The 18,421-nt window shown below is 59.2% G+C and overlaps 1 protein-coding gene across 3 annotated transcripts in view; it reads right to left on the minus strand.

Moving 5' to 3' along the window:
- Positions 1 to 1,434: 1,434 nt before the first annotated feature.
- NSD2 (nuclear receptor binding SET domain protein 2) overlaps positions 1,435 to 18,421 on the minus strand; it is a gene marked incomplete at its 3' end in the record, with an annotated part of 74,149 nt that continues 57,162 nt past the window's right edge. For 2 of the 3 annotated variants that reach the window (XM_082653456.1, XM_082653457.1), the window contains exons 10-22: positions 16,783 to 16,914; positions 16,505 to 16,628; positions 15,843 to 16,043; positions 14,887 to 15,066; positions 14,342 to 14,498; positions 14,005 to 14,210; positions 12,957 to 13,060; positions 11,347 to 11,616; positions 10,376 to 10,492; positions 4,690 to 4,831; positions 4,296 to 4,402; positions 3,323 to 3,527; positions 1,435 to 2,552 (exon numbers count right to left, since the gene is read on the minus strand). In XM_082653456.1, the coding sequence (XP_082509582.1) occupies positions 2,299 to 2,552; positions 3,323 to 3,527; positions 4,296 to 4,402; positions 4,690 to 4,831; positions 10,376 to 10,492; positions 11,347 to 11,616; positions 12,957 to 13,060; positions 14,005 to 14,210; positions 14,342 to 14,498; positions 14,887 to 15,066; positions 15,843 to 16,043; positions 16,505 to 16,628; positions 16,783 to 16,914 (2,199 nt within the window). Of the gene's footprint in view, positions 2,553 to 2,993; positions 3,528 to 4,295; positions 4,403 to 4,689; positions 4,832 to 10,375; positions 10,493 to 11,346; positions 11,617 to 12,956; positions 13,061 to 14,004; positions 14,211 to 14,341; positions 14,499 to 14,886; positions 15,067 to 15,842; positions 16,044 to 16,504; positions 16,629 to 16,782; positions 16,915 to 18,421 lie in introns of those variants that run through there. The other variant, XM_082653455.1, reaches the window with a different exon arrangement.

Consider the following 18,421-nt stretch of genomic DNA (forward strand, 5'->3'; position numbering starts at 1 on the left):
TAGTGTTATTTGCTCATTAGTTTAACAGTTTTTGGAAAGAGGGCAACCATATCTAAAATAAGTTTTCCAGTATTTCCTTCAGAAAGGTTATAAAAGAATTTGGAAGTAATATCAAAGTGACTCAAAAATCACACAAAATTTTTACTACTGTCAAATACAAAAATAAGTTAATCTGCTCCCCAAAGTGCACTGCAAAACCAATTCTGATGTTCTGACTTAGGCAGAAGTCCCTCACCGGCAGGAAAGGGCGAGTGACGTCAGCCCACACCGAGGCCCCTGGCTCTGAAGGGCGGGGCTGCGCCCGCGGCCGCTGCGCTGGCACCAGGCCTCGGCGCCCCTCGTGCCCAGCCCCAGAGCGCGCAGGCGCCAGGTTCAGGGCCTAAGGAGCATGAATCTACGTCAATCCAGTATTTTCTTAAAAGACCATTTGAAAGAAACAAGAGTTCTGAACTGAACTACCCCACGGCCCCTGCGTCTCACCGAGCAGGCGCGTTTCCAGAGAACCGAGCCGCCCGTGGAAGCACCAGCTGAGGACACGGCTTGTTTTTCCTTTGGTCCTACGTCACTTGCCCCAGGGTCACCAGAGAAGGACCAGCAGGACGGCCTCGGTCAGCCGACTCTCCTAGTCCGTGCCTGGGGAGGCCCGGGCGCCTCGCACCTGGAGCAGGTGCTTCCCCAGGGGTCCCGGCCTGGCCGAGACCGCCCCCTCCCCCCACAGCTCCCGTCGCAGGACCCCGGAGCAGTAGTGAACTTGGGTCCAAGTGTTGGTATATCCTGCAATTCTCCGAGGCGAAAACGGTAAGAGAGACCAACAGGAGACCTCCGTGGCAGTTTTCAAGAACAGTTGTGTAAACTTTTCTGCAGAGGAGAGATGCTCTCCTCAGGTTATTTTAAGAAGAAGAGGCTAGAAAAAAGCACCTGCTGCTGAGCGCCCCCTTCCCTCCCACCGCGAGTGGAGACAGGCAGGCACACGGGCTCCTGGCAGGGCGCTCCCAGCGTCCCGGGGTCCATGGGAACGCTGTGCTTCGCAGAAGCTTCTCCCTGCGTGGGGCTAACGGTCCATGGAAATCTCCCAGGGGACAGTGTCGGCCGGGCTGTTCCAAGGCTGGGTGCCCACGCCCGGCAGGCCGGCCCGAGTCCCAGGACAAGCGCTCCTCCGAGGGGCCCTGGCCGAGGGCGTCTGCCCAGCGCGGCTCAGGCTTCCCGGGAACAGGCCCACAGCACGCGTGCAGTCACTTGGGGTGACGATGCGCCTGAACTCGCTCTTTCCTCAGCCCGGGAGGAGCGCCTGGACGCACACGTCCCCCCCGAGCTCCGCGTCCCGGGGTGTGTGTGGGAGGGGCACGCAGCAGTGCCCTGCTGCGCGACCGTCGCCCGAGACGCCACCGGGCAGAGCGCCGGACAAACCGTTCCCCTAAGTGGCCGCGTCACACAGCTCAGCGGGTCACACACGCATCAGTAAACACGCATTTCAGTCGGTGGTAATTTGTGAAACAAGTTTAGCAAAAATATATTGAGAATAAAAGCCAGAAACTGGTAAAGAAAAGCCACCCGAAAAAATGTATAAACTCTTCCCCCAAGTGATGAGACCCTCCGGGGAGGCTGCCCCACGTGAGCCTGTGCTTTAAAGGCCGACGTGGCAGCAGCGCTTGCTTCAAGTCCACGGAGAGAAACACGACAGGGGAGATCCCACAACAACACTACGCTAGTCACCGTCCTGGGGCCGGCTCCTCACTAGGATGGAAAAGAAGCATTCTGAGGAAAAACTTCACATTAGTACAAAAAAGAAATCATACAGCTGTTTCATAAGAGCAGAATCATGGTTCCCAGGGCACCCGGGGTCTTGAGTCCTTGCCCAGGCCCCACCCTGGTCTCCTCTCCTGAGTGATGGCAACGGGGAAGCAGGCTGGGTGACGTTGTCAAGATTAAAAGAGGTAAGAGTGATCCTCCGAAAAAATACTACTCTCTACATCTCAGGGGAGATAAAAGCATTTCGTATGCCAATTACTTTTCCGTTGTAACTTTAACCTAGCAAAGTAGAGCGGGAGGGCACCTTGACGTTCTGAGATTCAAGTGTAGCTGTAATGCTGTGTCGTCAGGCTTGTCTGTCCTGGGGCGTCCGCACCTCGCGGCTGGAACCACGCGGCTTGGACGGTCAGTGCGGCGCAGCGGGCGCTGCTGGGATGGCTCAGTGACGGGAGGCGCCCCCTCCCGAGGAGGCCTGTGCGTGCGTCCCCTCTGCGCACAGGGCGGGCCGGCCACGCGGGGCCCCCGATCTCACCCCGCCCCGGCCTGGCGCTATTTGCCCTCCGTGACCCTCCGCCAGCACCTCCTCTTCTTCCTCCTCCCCTTGGACTTGGGTTCCGGGCAGGGCTGCTCGGCCGGCTCTGCCCGCAAGTCGTGCTCGCCGCAGTATGGCCGCCCGTCCTGGGTGGAGCTGAAGGCCGCCCCGTCCTGGTGTTCCTTGCAAAACGAATTGGGGCAAAAGTGGCAAAATGAAGTGGAAGGTTTCCCACACACGTCACAGTGATGCCAAGGACATTCCCACTTCCCTGCAACGAAACAAAGTATCACCAGACAGAAGAGAGGAATGGCAGCTTGTAACACTGTAACATTTCCATGGTTGAAAACTAACTTTAAAACTCAGTCTAAAAAAACAAACACAAAAAACTCAGTCTAGTCAGATGAACACAAACTAAACCAAGACACCGCTTTCCAGGCAAGTGTCGAAAGGTACAGAGAAGCTAAAGCTGGTGCTCAGAGGCCTGGGGCCGGAGGGCAGCGAGCAGGCCCCACCTCCGAGCCCAGATGGCCCAGCGGCACCGGGGGCCCTGCCGCCCGGCTGCTGTCCGGCGACGGGTGTGCAGCCGGGCCGAGTGTTTCGGGGGCCCCGATCTCTCTGGGGTCCGCCTGCAAAGGCTCTTAGCGCGGTCTGGGGAGACCGGCACGCCCGCCGTGAGCCTCTCTGCCGCCCGCCTGCTGGCCCTGCTGCATCATCTCATGCCACACACAGTGTTTGTTTCACAGTCAAACACATTTGACGTCTCCTTTTCTAGCTTTGCCGCTTCCGTCTCCGGGTGAGGGCCTCTCGGCTTCCCTCCCGAGGTGACATGGCCGCTCTGTGCACGCCGGAGCCCATCATCTCTCTGAAGGGCAGACTCCAGCCCCAGCCCCAGCCCCTCCCCGTCTTCCCAGCTGAGACCCAGGGGTGCGGGGCCCCTCGCTCCCAAGCAGCTCCTCCCGGCACCTTCCCCCAGCCCCTGCCGGCCCCCAAGGGCTGCGCCGGGTGGTCTGGCCTCGGCTGCCCGGGCTGGGGACCCACCGAAGGGCCGCTTGCCCAGGCCCAGGCAGGGCAGGTGGTAGGCCTTGGTACAGGACTTGCGGTCGCACAGCACCAGCTGCCCGCCGTCACCGCAGCGGAAGCACTCGTCCTCAGACGGCTTCTTCCCTTCGCCTTTCGTTCGACGCCTCCTGGTTTTTTTCTTGGTCTTTTTGCCCTTTTCCTCCGAGGAAAGGGATGCTGAGGTCTAGAATGAAGAAATAAATGCAGTTCACTCAAGGGAACTGCGCACACTGAGGCCAGCTGTCCCGAGGGGTCACCAGGGCCAAGGTCAAGGTCGGGAGCGCCAGGGACCCCTGAGGATGGTCTCACAGGCAAGAGTGGGGGTCTGCAGCCGACAGGGAAAATGCAGGGGCCCGACCTGTTCCCATTTACTGCCTGTAGGAAACAACACAGGCCGCCGGCCGCAGCGCCACTCAGCGGGCATGCGGCCCAGGGCAGGCTCTTTCCCCACGCGGCGCGTCTTTTGAGAACAGATGAGAAAAGCCAGGTGAAGCGGCAGGCCCGCTGTGGACATCCCACCTCTGGGCCTGGATGCCTGCGGCCGTCCAGAGGCTTCAGGCCCGCATTTTACCCAGCACAGGGAAGGGGCTAAGTGTGCTGAGTGGAGCCGTGTCCCCCCCCCCCACCCCGCCCCAAAGCCATGTCCTTCCTGGAACCTCAAATGTGACCTTGCTTGGAAGTAGGGTCGCTGCAGATGTAAAGCAGCGGGCCCTAACCCTGCACAACCAACCGGCGTCCTTGTGAAAGAGGGAAGGAGACGCGGAAACAGACATGCAGGCAGAACGCCACGTGCCGCCAGGCGCGCACGGAGGCTCTCACTTTGGATTCCCGGCTCCAGGCCGTGAAGCCCCAGCACGCTGTGGCCTCTGCAGGGGCAGCCACCGAGTCTGGCGCCTGGCCTCCCCTGCCGTCCTCGCCCCGCCCGGCAGACTCCGCTCCCGCCACCGCTCACCTTGGGCCTGTCCCCGAGGAACCCGCTGCAGTTGGAGGCCCCGCACCGACAGACTGTTTTCTCGTTGCCCAGACAGTCGAGGTTGTAGTTGAAGGTCAACTCTGTCCCTGGGTGAGGGAGACAAGCCACACTGGGACACTGCCCTTCTCCCGACCCTGCCAAGAAGCCTGCATCAGGTCTACGAGCCCTGCGCCTGTCAGCGCACCTGTACTGTCCCCGCACGGCTTTCGATTCCACGCTGCAAGGTGCACGTTCCAAACAAAACACAACTTCCAAATCGCCAGCCGCCCGCCCTCCCCGAGCCCGGCGGTCCGGCCACACACAGCATCGGACAAGGGCCCTCCACCTGCCCGCTCGGCTGGGAGCCCCACGGGGAGCCCCGGAGGCACGGTACCTGCAGGAATGTCACACACGGCAAACAGGCCCACGCGCGTGTCACCGTTCACTGTCCACTTGAGGGTCTCGCAGTTGGGCTGGCAGCTGTGATTCATGAACCGGGAGTAGTTTCCTTTGGGGCCGGCGTCGATTATACGGTCCTGTAAGGCACAACTCAAGTTTCAAGCAGCATCTACACACGTGGGCAACTCTCAGCCATCACGTTCTCATTCAAAGGGAATCGTCACCGTCGTGCTGGACACCTGGTGTTGCACTGAGAACCGTGGTCTCCCAGGTCCACTCAGATGGGACACCCCCAAACCAGTCCTGTTTCTCTTGCTCACGGAGGGCAGGCAGGTCACACCACACGGAGGGACCGAGCGCTGGTGAGCGGGGGACAGTGAGCCGAGCTCCCCGACGTCGGACGGCAAGTGAGGGAGCCGGACACCAACAGCCTGACAGAGGACAGGACTGACCGCTTACGACACAAACCAGCCAGCAAGTCGAGACAGCCCAGCGGTGGAGGAAACAAGGAGAACGTCCTGAGGCCGTGAGGCCACGCTGGCTGATGGGAGGGGGGCCAACCCCTGCGGCAGAAGCAGTCTTGAGACGCACCCGGGCAAAAGCGATGAGGGTCCCGCCTTCATGCTCCCGGGACTCGACCCCCCGAAAGGCAAGCGCCTCTGTGTACACGGAGATGTACTCCTACTGTGGCAAAACCCAGACGATGCACTCGCCCGGCATCAGGGAGCGGTGACCTCGCCTTCCTCACCCTAAGGGTCTCTCATCGACCGCGCGACTGCAAGGGACAGGAGAAAGACGTACCGGAGGCGGGAGGGCACTTAAAACTAGGCCACAAAAAGCATCACGGTCACGCGGTAACGCCACACGGGGTCTGTGAGTGGGGGACAGGACGTGTGCACAGGCACCCCAGGAGCGTGGCATTGAGACGCCTGCCAGGCCCCCCTGCCCTGGACGGGCGGCCCCGGGCGGGGGCCTCAGCCACACGCTCACACCCGGACGCTAGCTGCTCCTCTGAAGGTGGACACATCTCAGAAGCACGTGCTCCTGCCTCACTGAAAGGAACCGCCGAACCTGCTCTGAGCAGCTGCCTCGGCTCCTCAGGGCCGGGATGCTGGTGCCCAGCCGTCCTCTACTGATGAACCTGCCGCCGCTTCCCGTTTCCGCTGTCCCACTGCTGCGGCCACGGGCTCTCCGCACGGCTGCTTCTCTTTGTAGCTGGTGCTAAGTCCATGCTGATTCTCTGCCTAGGGCCTCTCGCTCCAAGACGTGGATCCTCACTTGGCTGTCTCCTGTGCCTCCCTGAATTGTGGCTCCGGGGGGTGGCTGCGCTGTTATTTGGGGCACACCCTGCAGGATGTATCCTGGTCCCTGGCGGCGCTCTTGACGTTAAAAGGCCTTCCTCTGTCTCACTGAATGCGCTGGGGCCCAAATTTTGCCTTGTCTGAGAACAATTCTTTTTTAATTTGACTCCACCTGACACACTTTTGTGCACAATTTTATTTTCAACTTTCAGGATCCCTCTGTTTCTTAGATACAGCAGAGAAACAGGCTTCGCTTTATGAACCAATCTGGAAATCTTTTAATAGATGAGTTAATCCAACTCCCTTTTACAAATATGACTCACACGTTGGGCACAATTCTATCAATCTAATTTGCTTGTTTACTTGGTTTTAAGCCTTTTGCTATGAAGTAATGGGGTTTTTTAATTACTGATTTTCCTGTTATGTTGGGAACTTTATTTTCCCTGCTGGCTGTCCTTTATCGAGGGCATCTTTGCCTGCATACGGCGCCCGCAACCTCCTCTTGCAGTGGTCTCCCCTGACCCACCTCCATCCTTACAACCCAGTTTTCCGCGGCATTCTTACCTTGATACTTCAAAATGCTGAAAGCTACTCCTACTTGTCGTGCCAGCTGACGCTCAGGCATCAGCATCAGAGGTGAGCTTACCTCACTCTCTGGCCTCCCCTGTTGCTGTCGGGAGTCACAGTTCGGCACAAGTTCCCGATACCTGTGCCACCACCAGTCGCTGTGCGGGCGTCGCCTAGAACCCATCCTTCAGCAGCTTCCCCCAAAGGACCGGTGCCCTCAGCTCCCGTGTCCACACCTGTCACTCTGACATCTACGTCTACAGAACCAGTCGGCTGGAGAGAAAGTCTCCAGTTCACTCTTTCCTTGAAAACCTTATCAGTGCTCCTCTGTGCTCAGGCGCTGGATTCTGCCACGAGAAGCCTCGAGACGGCCTCACTGTCTTCCCCTTACAAGGAACTCAGTTTTTTGGCCCAGCTGGCCAAAGGGTTCCTTGCTATGTCCAGTAACTTTAATGAGGTATTTACCACGTCGACCACTTTGGATGGACTGCCCCTGAAACACAGGGTATTCCTTCAATACCTAGACTCCCGTCACGCAGAGAGACCCTCCGCGGCCTGTCCCCCGGCCACGCTTTCTTTCTAACCTTCCTCTCTTTCCGCCGTGCCGTGTCCATCCTGCGTCTGCTCAGGTGCCGCTCCAGGGGTTTAAGCTTCAGAGATGCTCTGGCTGCGGCTCGTTTCACTCTCAGTCTCCGAGTTCGAGGTCCAGCTCAGCTTGCTAAGTGGCCGTCTCTAACCCCTTGTGCTTCAGAAGTGCACGCCGACTGCTGGGGCACGATGTCCCCAGCTCTGGCCGTGTCTCCCCGGCCGCAGGGAGCTTCTGCTGCTCTTTGTTGACAGATCCTCTCGAAACGTGCTGGGGCTCCTGGAGCAGCTGCTGGCTGCATTCTGGGTGCCCTGTCTCTGGGCTCCCTGCTCTGTGGCCACCTGATGGCCCACAGCTCCCCAGGCTCTAGAGCCTTAGGCCCCCTCTCTGCCTCACAGAAAGCTGCCGTACTTTGGAAGACGGTCCTTCCGAGGCCTGTCACCACAGGTCCCCACCCACCCCTCTTTCTCTGAGGCCCCCTTCTGAGACCGCTGGATATACGTCTACTAGTTCATCCTCTTGTGCGACTGTCAGCAGTAAGGAGGCGAGTCGGGACCGCTCAGTTCTGCTGGGAGCAGGCACCTCGGGGGCGGGGGGGGCCTAGAGGCGTCAACTCTGCAGCACCTCAGCCTCCGAGTCCCCTGCTCTCAGACAGCGTCTTCCGTCTGCTCGTGGGTGACGAGGTCCTTAGTTTCACTGAAGATGTACTTGGTGTATCTTTTTGTTGCTGCTTTGGAATTGAGCACCGCCATCTTCTACCAAGATCCTACGTATAGATTTTTTAATTTCATTTTTATAGATTAAGGGGTTTTTTGGCAGCGCCTTGTGGGATCTTAGTTCCTCGACCAGGGATCGAACCAGGGCCCTGGGCAGTGAGAGCTGAGTCCTAACCATGGGACTGCCAGGGAACTCCCTACCTCGTGTTTTCTGATTACTATCTTTTCTCCTTTTTTCCTCCCTCCTCCCTCACTTTCTATTGACGGACACTTTTCTTCATGCACTTTCCCACTCTCTCACAAGGTGGAAGTTACACTCTCCATTTCTACTCATTCAGTCATTTCCTGCGTATGCCTGACAAAGCACGAGTTAGTGAAGCCTCCCCTCCATCCACAGCAAACACGCAGCTCCCACTGGCCTCGCCTCTCTTCTGACGCCCTCTGTGACGCCATCCCGGCCCCGCTGCCCCGCATTCACCAGCACTCAGCACCTGTGACAGCCACACCCGCACGCGTGCCACCTCTTGTCCACCATCCTTCTCGCGCCTCACACGTAACTTCTGAAGCCCCTGAAGAACCTCCTTTACTATCTCCTCCGCCACGTGACGCTGATGGTCAGCTCGCTTGGTCCCGGCCCGGAAGGTGCGAGGTGCAGGGCCAAGGGGTTTTCTCCCTGAGGAGTAGAAGTGTCCCTGGTTTCCATCATACTAGGAGGAGGCTGACCATCTGACTGTCGTTCCCTGGAACACGCTCCGTCTTTTTTTTCTCGGTTGTCTTTTTCTTTTGTTTTGGCTGCACTGTGCGACTTGTAAGACCTCAGTTCCTCGACCAGGGATCGAAGCTGGGCCCTCAGCTGTGGAGGCGCCGGGTCCTAACCACTGGGCCCCCGGGGAGTCCCTCTGTTGCCCTTCATCCTTGTGGTGTGCGGCGTCTCACAGGCGTTTTGTTTAAGCAGCACGCCTCGGTATGGATTTCTAACAGCATGCCTAGGTATGGCTTTATTTTTATCTGTCCTGCCCAAAACTTGTTCAGCTTCAGCCATGGAATGATCCGTGTCACAGAGGTTCCATAAATTCTTTCTCCGTCCCGCCTCTCCCCCAGGTCTCCCTTCCGTCTTCCTTCTGGAACATCTACTGAGCGTCTGTCTTCCCGTCTCTCGGCCTCTTTCTCCAGCCTCGTCGCTCCATGTTCCCGTGCCGCGCGTCCAGACGGATTCGCAGAAGCTCCTTCTGCTGCAGTCACCTCCCTGCTGCGGTCTAACTTTTCGTAACCCGTCCACTGGGTTACTTTCAATGACTATATGTTAACTCCCAGTTTTAACTGTTGGTTCACATCTGCCTGATTCATCCCTCAGTGTCTTGTTCCCGTGTCTCTAAACCTCCTTTTATGGCTTTAACCATCTGTAACGTGTTGATTTAATCCTTTCTTTCAGATTTAATCTCACCCCTCAGATTCTCACCGACGCTGAGCCTTCTATGTGAGGTCTGCTCGCGGAGGTCCTGCTCTGTTGCGCTTGTACCGTGTAGGGAGGTGCGGCTTCTTTTACTCTTGCAGGAAATGGATGAGGGATGCATTGTTTCAACGTCTCATGCGTCGTGGAATTTATCTCGGCTTCAGCCAGGTGCCCTCGGTGAATCATCATTTCAAGGACTAATTTGTATGTTAAGTGACAACCTGGCATTTTCCACAACATGTAAGTAGTTCAAACTTAGACGCCTAAACACAGGAAGGCATAGGCCTAGGGTTCCCATTGCTAATCAAATAACCCCCCTCACCGCCACCACCCAAAAATGAGGGCGGATGGCAGAGGGTACATAAACTCGCCACCTCCTGGGGTTGTGTCTCCTTGGAGCGACCAGAAGGGGCCTGTCAGCTGGGCACCCAGTGTCCCGGACGTGCCCATTCTTCTCCACCCGCACGTGCTGACAGATCGTCTTACCCACCTGCTGAGAACGCTGACAAATGTTCACAAACCTGGGCTTCAGACACCTAACAAGCAGCCCAGAAGACCACTATGTACCTGGAAGGATGTGCAATTCCCCTAACCATGCTCTTCTCTGACCCTGGGAAAGACTGTTCAGTGTACCCGTCACGCATCAGAGGGACACGTGACGCTCCAGGAAGTCCCACGCCGAGAGCCGGTCACCCTGGCCCTCAGGCGGTGGCCAGAAGACACTGCGCTTAAGGAGACAAGCACAGGTGCCTGAAACACACCTACGCAGACGACGTGACAGCGTCACCTGGTGTGCAGTCCGACGCCGCAGGAAGCCCCGTGCGGACAGACACGGGCCCTGAGGACGCAGCGCGTTACCTTGTCTATGGTGAGCAACAGACACGGGCCCTGAGGACGCAGCGCGTTACCTTGTCTATGGTGAGCAACAGACACGGGCCCTGAGGACGCAGCGCGTTACCTTGTCTATGGTGAGCAACAGACACGGGCCCTGCGGACGCAGCGCGTTACCTTGTCTATGGTGAGCAACAGACACGGGCCCTGAGGACGCAGCGCGTTACCTTGTCTATGGTGAGCATGTAGAAGTGGGTGATGTCGTTCTCGTGCGCGCGTCGGATCCTTGCCATGCACTCCTCCTCGTCGATGAGCTCCCCCACGTACTCATTCACAAACTCTCCCTGGAAACCAGAAGAGTGCGCTGCTGATGACCAACGGCCCGGCCGCGCCTCAGCACTGGGGCCCAGAGCCCACGCCAGGAGCAGGCGTCGGGCAGGGGGCTCGCCAGGCCCCTGGACGTTACGGCCAAGTCGGGCAATTCTACGCCTGTCTCGTGGAGGCTGTCACTGAAGCCTGTACCTGAGCCTTCTTCTGGAAGCAGCAACACGCTAACCCTTGCTTCCCAGCACTCCCGTGTCTTGGGGGCGCTTGTAACCGTCAGCCCCCAGCTCCCACAGAAGCCGCCCTCACCGCTCGACCTCCCCAGCAGAGACAGAGCAGGCGTGGAAACACTCCCACAAGCTCTCCTGCCGGAGCCTGGATGAACCAGCCGGCAAGGCAGGTGCAGGAACAGGGCTGCTGGGATCAGCCGAGCGCAGTCCCGGGTCTGAGGCTGCCGCGCTCGCTCGCTGCAACAAGCACGCATCCCGCCATCCAGCCCGCAAGCGGAGACAGGCTGTGCGTGGTCCCTGTCACCTTCCGACAACCTGGTCCCACACTGTCCCAGGACGGCCCCCACGGGAGCTGCGTCCACGACGCTCTGCTTGGCGACCCTCCTGGCTGCCCTTCTAAGCAAACCTTTCCCTTCCCCACGGCAGCCGTCAGAGTTCTGACTGAGGGCACGTTTCAAGGAATTTAAGGGTTTCACTCTGATAGATATCTTTCATGGAACGTTTTACAATCCTCAGTTGTAACAACTCAAAAACCGTTTTCGAAATACTGTCCTCACATGAGTGCAAGAGCACCACGGGCAAAGCCAAGTCCGAGGAAGGGCGGCGAGCGAGCCCTGGGGACGGACACGCGCGCGCGCACACACCTTCCTGATGTCCCTCTTGGCCACCAGGCCCCAGCCTTTGCCGTCCGTCTTGATGATCTTGGTCTCGGGGTACTGGCGCTTGGTGAAGCACTGGTTCTGGCAGGACTCGCCCGCGGGGCACACCTGCGGGTGGCACTCGAACATCAGCATGCGGTTCAGACACTCCGAGTCGGAGCCGCAGGGGTTCTCGTCGGTGGGCTTGCAGTTGCACTTGGGGATCTCGGAGATGTCCGCCGTGTGGATCTGCACTTTCCCGTAAGGCTTGTTCACCTGCAGGCGAGAGCCAGCGCCTCAGCCCACTCGCCCCCGAGTGCTTCCAGAGTCCCGGCTGCCGCGCCTGCCCCACCCACCCAAGCCTCCCGGCGGCCTTTCAGACTCAGGCCAAGTGGGGACGCGGCCGGGAGGCAGGCGGAGGCGGGCCCAGCCCTGCCCTGGGAGCTTCGCGAGGTGGGCTGCAGGGCAGTCCCCCCAACACCCCGTGCTGGCTCATCGTAGCACTGTGTTCTTCGTTCATCCGAGAGCCAGGCCGTGGTCGGAGGAGAGAGAACCGCGTGGGACCGCTCAGTGATGCGGGGCACCCAGCCAACACCACGAGACCTGATCCCCTCGCAGACCCCCTCACCCAGCGCACAGAGGCGCCCAAGGAGGCGGGCACACGGTGGCCCCGCCCTCGTCAACGCACAGCTCCTTGTTAAGAAACCAGGGCAAACGATAAAGCAGCAGCGAGAATTGAAAAGAAACTAAAGCAGAGATGAGCAGCTCCGGGGAAACCGTGGTGAGAGACGCCCTCTTCCCCCCTGGGGGAGAGACTGCAGTGATGCCAGCGCGTTGGGGGAAAATCCGGAATAGGCCTCAGGAGTCCCAGTTTCATGCTCTCTGACCCAGTAATTGCATGGCTGGGAACTCATCCCAAAGACAAGACTAAACACACATTAGTAGAGGGAATGCTTCCTTCACACAGACATTGACTGCAGTCCAGATTTTAGGAGCAAAGACTGAGCCCCTGAGCTGCCAGAAGTTGGCCAGCACGCGTCGAGAGGCCGCGGGGCCCCGGGCAACAGGGTGCGGGTGCACTGGCTTGCCAAGCGTGGTCGGCTGCGGGGCTCCAGGCCCACGCACTGGGGAACACGGCCCCTGCCCTCCCTCCTGCGCTCCCCACACCCCGAGGCGGAAGGGCGCTCTATCAGGGGCTCCGGCCGCGCACTGGCCTGGGGGGGCCACCGCTCCTCTGAGCCTGTCTGCGGCACTTGGTGACGGTGTACGTGGTCTGGGAGGTCGGCCTGTCCCTCTGCCCCTCCTGCCTCAGGCAGCCTGGCCAGGACTGTAGTTCTAGCCCCCGCTGACCAGCAGGCTGAGCCTCACCCGGAGGCAAAGCAGAGACCGCCTGGGCAGAGACCCCTGCCCACACCCCGTGCCCCCGTGTGGCAAAGGACACGCCGGGTGGCGGCGGCATCTTCTCCCCGCCTAGGACGCCTCGTGCAGCTGTCCTGGGCACAGACCCTCGCTGGTGGCCAGCCTCCTGGCCGCCGAGCCCAGCCTGGGGAGGAGGAGTCCGCGGGCCTGAGAGCGCCTCACCCCCACCCCCGCCCCAGCGCCGCCAGGATGGTCACCTTGATGTGCTTGTAGGGCGGGGGCCTGCGCGCGCTCTCCTGCGTCTCTCGGGCTTCCCTTTGAAGCCTGACTTCACGGAAACGAGCTTCGGCTTCCTGCAGTGCTAAAACGTCAACAGTGTGTGAGTGAAAGAGTTCAGCAAATCAACACATCCGCCCTTTACGCTCTGCATTTTAACGGTTTAGTCTAAACTTCCATCTCACTGCTAAGTGTTGTCTGCGGTTTCCTTAAGACCAGAGGTGGGCCGCACGGCATCCACACAGACGGGAGCTCGGGGACGCCTGCTGGCTAGAGAACCCGGGGGCAGCTCGGTGGGGCCTCTCGGCGAGGGAGCGCGGCGCGTCCGCCCTCCGCACCTGCCAGCCGACCCTAAGCCCCCACACGCGTCCACGTCCGGCGACCTCCCTTTTGTAACAATCCTTGAGAAAGCTGAGGGGTCAGCTGTGCGGAGGCCCCAGGCGAGCAGAGGGCCCGCGGCCACCTCCCCGGAGGGGGCGAGGGCACAGGCCCCACTTCCCCACCGTCCTCACTTGCCGCCCGTCCCGTCCCCTCTGGTCAACCGAGCGAGACCTGCGTGCCGTCTTCTCTGTCCCCACCCAGGCTGTGGAGTTGGGGGCAGGGCGTCCTGTTGACCTGCCCACACCTGCCCCTCCGGGCACCTGAGTGTCTGCTCATGGGCAAAGGGAGCCCGCAAGCCGGTGCACAAGGCCCGGACCGCAGGCCAGTTTCCTGCACGCCGCCATCTCACGTAAAGGCAAGCGGTAAGGGATTCCTGGAAATTAGTACGCAGATAATTTCTTAAAAATAGCTTTAATGCGTGTTAGTGAAAGTCACCACAGACCAATGTTAGAAAAGTCATTAAACAGTACCTCTTACCCTCTGCTTCGACAAACCAGTCTACAGACCTACTTTTTTCTAACGTAAAGTACAGCCGGAATGCTGAGTCCAGCGTTTTCTACAGAAGTCAAACATTTGGAAGCAGAAATGAGGACTGGCAAGGGCACCCGAGCGCGCTGTCTCCGACCACCTGGGAACCAGCCTCCGTACCGTTTTTGAAGACTCTTCCGATCCCGCTGACCCCCTGGTAGCGGCTGCCCCGGTCCCCCTCCATGTACGGGAACACTCGCGCCTGATGCGTCCAGTAATAATCTTTAGACCCAAAGAAAAACACAGGGAATTCTCCAATCTCGTGCTTCATTTTCTGAATATTTGGGGGAACATTTTTGGGATGGCAAACTTCTGCCGGCCACCATCTATTATAAATATTAAAAACAGGATTCACAGACTCTTCAGAGAGAGTGACAGTAATTTCAATGCGTTAAGTTCTGTAAAGTAAAAGAAGACATTTGAACAAGGAAAGAGGGGCAGGCGCCTCCTCCCACACCTGTAGTTCCCCAGCTTCACCCAGATGATGTCCTGGAAGTGCAGCTTCTTCCCGGCCCTGCAGTCGTTGCAGAACCAGCTGCCGTCGGGCATCTCGATGTTCAGGCAGTCGGGGTGGAAGGCCGCCGGGCAGGACTCGCAGCACAGCAGGCTTCCCCCTGCACAGAGGGCGCCGTTTAGCCGCCCCTCCCCCCCCCCCCCCCCCCCGCCCGGCTCAGCCCCGCGGCCTTCCCAGTCTACAGCTCTTACCCTCTGACCCTCAGACAGTAGCTTAAAGAGTCACCTGCACGTTAACACAAAGCACGTTTTGTTTTCACCACTAACGATGTCCCACAAGCCTGTGAAACGGTCACAGCTAACTCAGAGCTCCCACGTGTGCGACTCTACACGTGCAAGCACGGGGCGGCGGCAGGAGGGTGGAGAGCCAAGGCCCGAAAGGCGCTGCAGCCGGGCCCACCCTCGGCCCTGGGAGCCAGGGGGAGCAGCGCCCCGACCGTCCAGATGGGCCCGATGGGAGCGCAGGGCCGGCCGCAGGGGGCTCCTCACCTTTGGAGCACACGAAGCACCAGCTCACGTTGACATGGGCGTGATGCCTCTTGCCCTTCCGGGCAGTGAAGTGGTTCGTGCAGATGACGCTGTTGGACGCGATCACCGAGCATCCCGCCGCCAGACACGCGTCCCCACCATGGTAGGCGACCGGGCATCGGACACACCGCATCATTTTACCTGGAGAAGGGGAGACACCCCAGAGCCCAAGGCACTGAGCAGAGCACCCCAAGGAACCAAGCCTCCACAGGTGTGCAGGGCTGCTGCGGAAATACACTGGAAGCAGTTGATGAACAAAATAACTAGAGTGGGAGGGTAAGGATATTTATTAGACGTCATGAAAACACATTTCCTTAAGGCGACGGTGCTTCTAAACGATGTCACAAAACCGTTAGGCATTTAAAACGCTGTTTGCTAAAATGAGGTCAACCAGGGTTTCTCGGGGGCCCGCGGGGCCGTCCTGTGCATGGGACGGTGTTTAGCAGCACCCCGGCCTCTACCCGCTGGGCGCCAGCAGATACCCCGCAGCATCTCCAGACACGGCCGTGTGTCCCCTGGAGGGCCGGCTGAGAACCGCTGGCGTCAGGAAGCAGAGGTAACCCGCCACCCCCAATCCCACAGACCTAACGTGACAATAACGTAGACGTGACTGGATTTTAAAATATTTTTCTCGCACGTGAAGGACCATTAAAGCCAGAACAAACAGAATCCATCAAAATGGCTCAAAGGCCTCCCGCTCCTAAAGCCAGGGATCTTTAAGACGACACTTAGGGCAGGAAGGAAGGAGACTATCAAGAAAGACCCTAACCCCACCCCGTGCGGAGTCAGTGACAGGAGAACCACCAACCGTTCCTCCAAATCCACATCCGGGGGGACAAGCCTGACAGCCCCTGCCTGCCCTCTACGTGCCTAGGACCGTGTCAAACCGGCACGGAGGCTCTCGCTCGTGTCTGTACCTTTCGACGGCCTTGGGTTCGAGGGGTTGGAAGCATGGCAGCTCAGGCAGCTGTGCAGAGGGCAGCGGAAGCCCCGGCTCTCGAACACCGTCAGCGGGAACTTGCGCACGCAGGCCTCGTGGTAGAACTTCCCACACTGTGACACGACGCAGCGCTTGACGTCGGTCTTGCTCTCCTTACACACGAAACACGAGTGAATCCCTGACGGGGTCGGAGGGGCGGAGAGAGGGGCACAGAACAGGACCTGAGCTGCAGCTCCTCGTGGCTGGAGCACCGGCTCCTCCTTCAACCCCGCCGGGATCTGAGCCCCGGCTCTGCCGCAGGGACAGGCTCGTCTGACCAGGCGGCCCAGGCGGGGCGCGTCCTCAAACGAGCGAGGAGCTCTGGGGAAGGGGCTCCTCCCAAGAAAGGCTCCCACCCTCCCTCCGAGGGCAGCAGACCAACTGCAGAGGTGCCCCACGGCCGGCCCCGGGGGCTCCCGGGAAGGCTCCGGGTGTCCTCCCGACACGGCACCAGTTGTGAAGAGTCCGGCCAGGGGACGGGAGGTGGACAGTGACCTCAGCCGAGAGCCGGAGCACACGGCGGGGCGGGGCGGGGCACGGAGGGGCGGGGCGGGTCACGGAGAGACGGGGCGGGACGGGGCGGGGCGGGGCAGGACGTACCTGAGGTGCACTCGCTGCACGTGAACCTCCCCTCCGGCCTCCGGGAGAGGCCCAGGCAGGCCAGGTGGAAGGCGCCGCAGCAGGGGCCCTCGCACAGCACCAGGCTGCCTGGCTTCTCGCACAGCTGCAGGCGACAGGGGCGCGAGACCAGGTGTGAGAAACAAAACTCCACACGATCCCCCGACCCCCAGGGCTCTGGGGCCCCGGCTGAGGGGTGGGAGGAGGGCCGACGAGGCCGGGCTCCCCGACCGGCTGCTCAGAGGCCGCCCGCCCCTCACCTGACACACGTGCTCCTTCTTGGCGGTCACTCCTCGTTCAGACCTTTTAGACGAGACGGACACTTCGGTCTGGGTTTCGTCCGCACTCTCGTCTGGGGACTCCGGGGGCTCGTCTCCGGGGCCATCCGAGACCTGGGAGGAAAGAGGCGGACGACAGTTCACAGTGGCCGCCAGCAGCCCCGCCAGCTCCCCTCACACGCGGCCACCACTGGTGTCCGTGACAACACACTTGCCGATAAGCTGTGTACAAATTCGGAAACGGGCTCCAACCCGCTTGATTTTTGGTACACAATGTGCGCAAGGGGCACAAGGCTTAACAGCCTCTCCCCATTCCTTAAAAGTGAAGTAACTTTTATGAAAACCCAATTTGGTCTAGTAGGTGACCTAAGACGGGCTTGGGGACCCAGAATCTTGGCTTTTCTTACCCGATCTGCTAAAGGTTCAACTACCTTAAGGGAAGGGAAACAAGTTAACCTCCAACATGCTTTTGTGTCAAGTGCAGGCCTTGGTGGCGCGATCGTGTCACTCCGACCGTGGTCAGACGGTCGGCGACCCGGGACGCGCGTGCTCACCGAGGTCAGGAGCCGGTCTTCCAGACTCATCGCACCCGTAACTGACCGCCCGCCCGTTCGCCTCCCCCCACGGGGACAGGTGGGGAGGGGGCACACGCTGCCGCCTGTGCCCACGGCAGTCCGCGCGACAGGCGGAGAGACGGGGACTCGGAGCAAATGCGGTGACTCACGGGCCGTGTTCCGTCCGTCTCGCCTTCATTTACCAGCGATGAGTGAGGCCGGGCTACAGCCTCCCCTCATCACTGTACACGGCTTTTTCCCTCACTTGACCAGCAATAGCAAATCTTTAAATAGAAATCAATAAATCTTTAGTCAGAAAACTTTCTCATATATAAAATTCAGGTTTGTTTAAAGCCTAAAAACACATTTGGTATTTATCTGATGTTTATCAAATAAATGTTGAAAACTGAATTTTTCAACAGAGCAAACGTATAAGCTGCATTTCCTGCACACCTCAGTAATCACAGCAACCAGTAAGTATGATCTAGGCTTGCTGGTTGCCGGTGAACACAAAGCTAGAAATGGAATCGGGCCACACTGTTTTTTAAAAAAAAAAAAAACACCAAAAACAAAAGGAACCCCAGCAGGCCATTGACCCAATTCCGTAGCCTCAGCAGTGAAATGTTCCCAGATTTACCTCCCTGAAATTACGGGGAGCAGCAGAAGGAAAAGCCCTGATAAAACAAAGGGGTTTTTGCTGACTCAGAACCTGGTGTTAAAGTGGGCTGACTTTTTCGAGGGATGTGTTGGCTGACTTGGCACCGGTGGCAGGGTGACGGGTGTGTGGGCCACCGTGCCAGCCTGGATGCTCTCCTAGGCTTGACAGCGTGAACAGCACTAAAGCACAGGTTTCAGCCCGCTGCCGCGAGGCTGCCCAGTGGAGCCCTCCCCTACGGCTCACCTCCTAACCCTCCACACTGACACCCGAAAGAAGGCAGTAAACTGGAAGAATGCTCTGAGTTCAAACCCCAATTCGACGTGTCCGTCAGATGCAGGGTCACAGATGGGGGCGAGCACCTGAGGCGAGTCTGTAGCAGGTGCTGGGGCAGCCGGGCACTGGGAAGGGC

The sequence above is a fragment of the Grampus griseus genome (assembly GCF_964374135.1).
Source record: "Grampus griseus genome assembly, chromosome: 4".
Classification (NCBI taxonomy): Eukaryota; Metazoa; Chordata; class Mammalia; order Artiodactyla; family Delphinidae; genus Grampus; species Grampus griseus.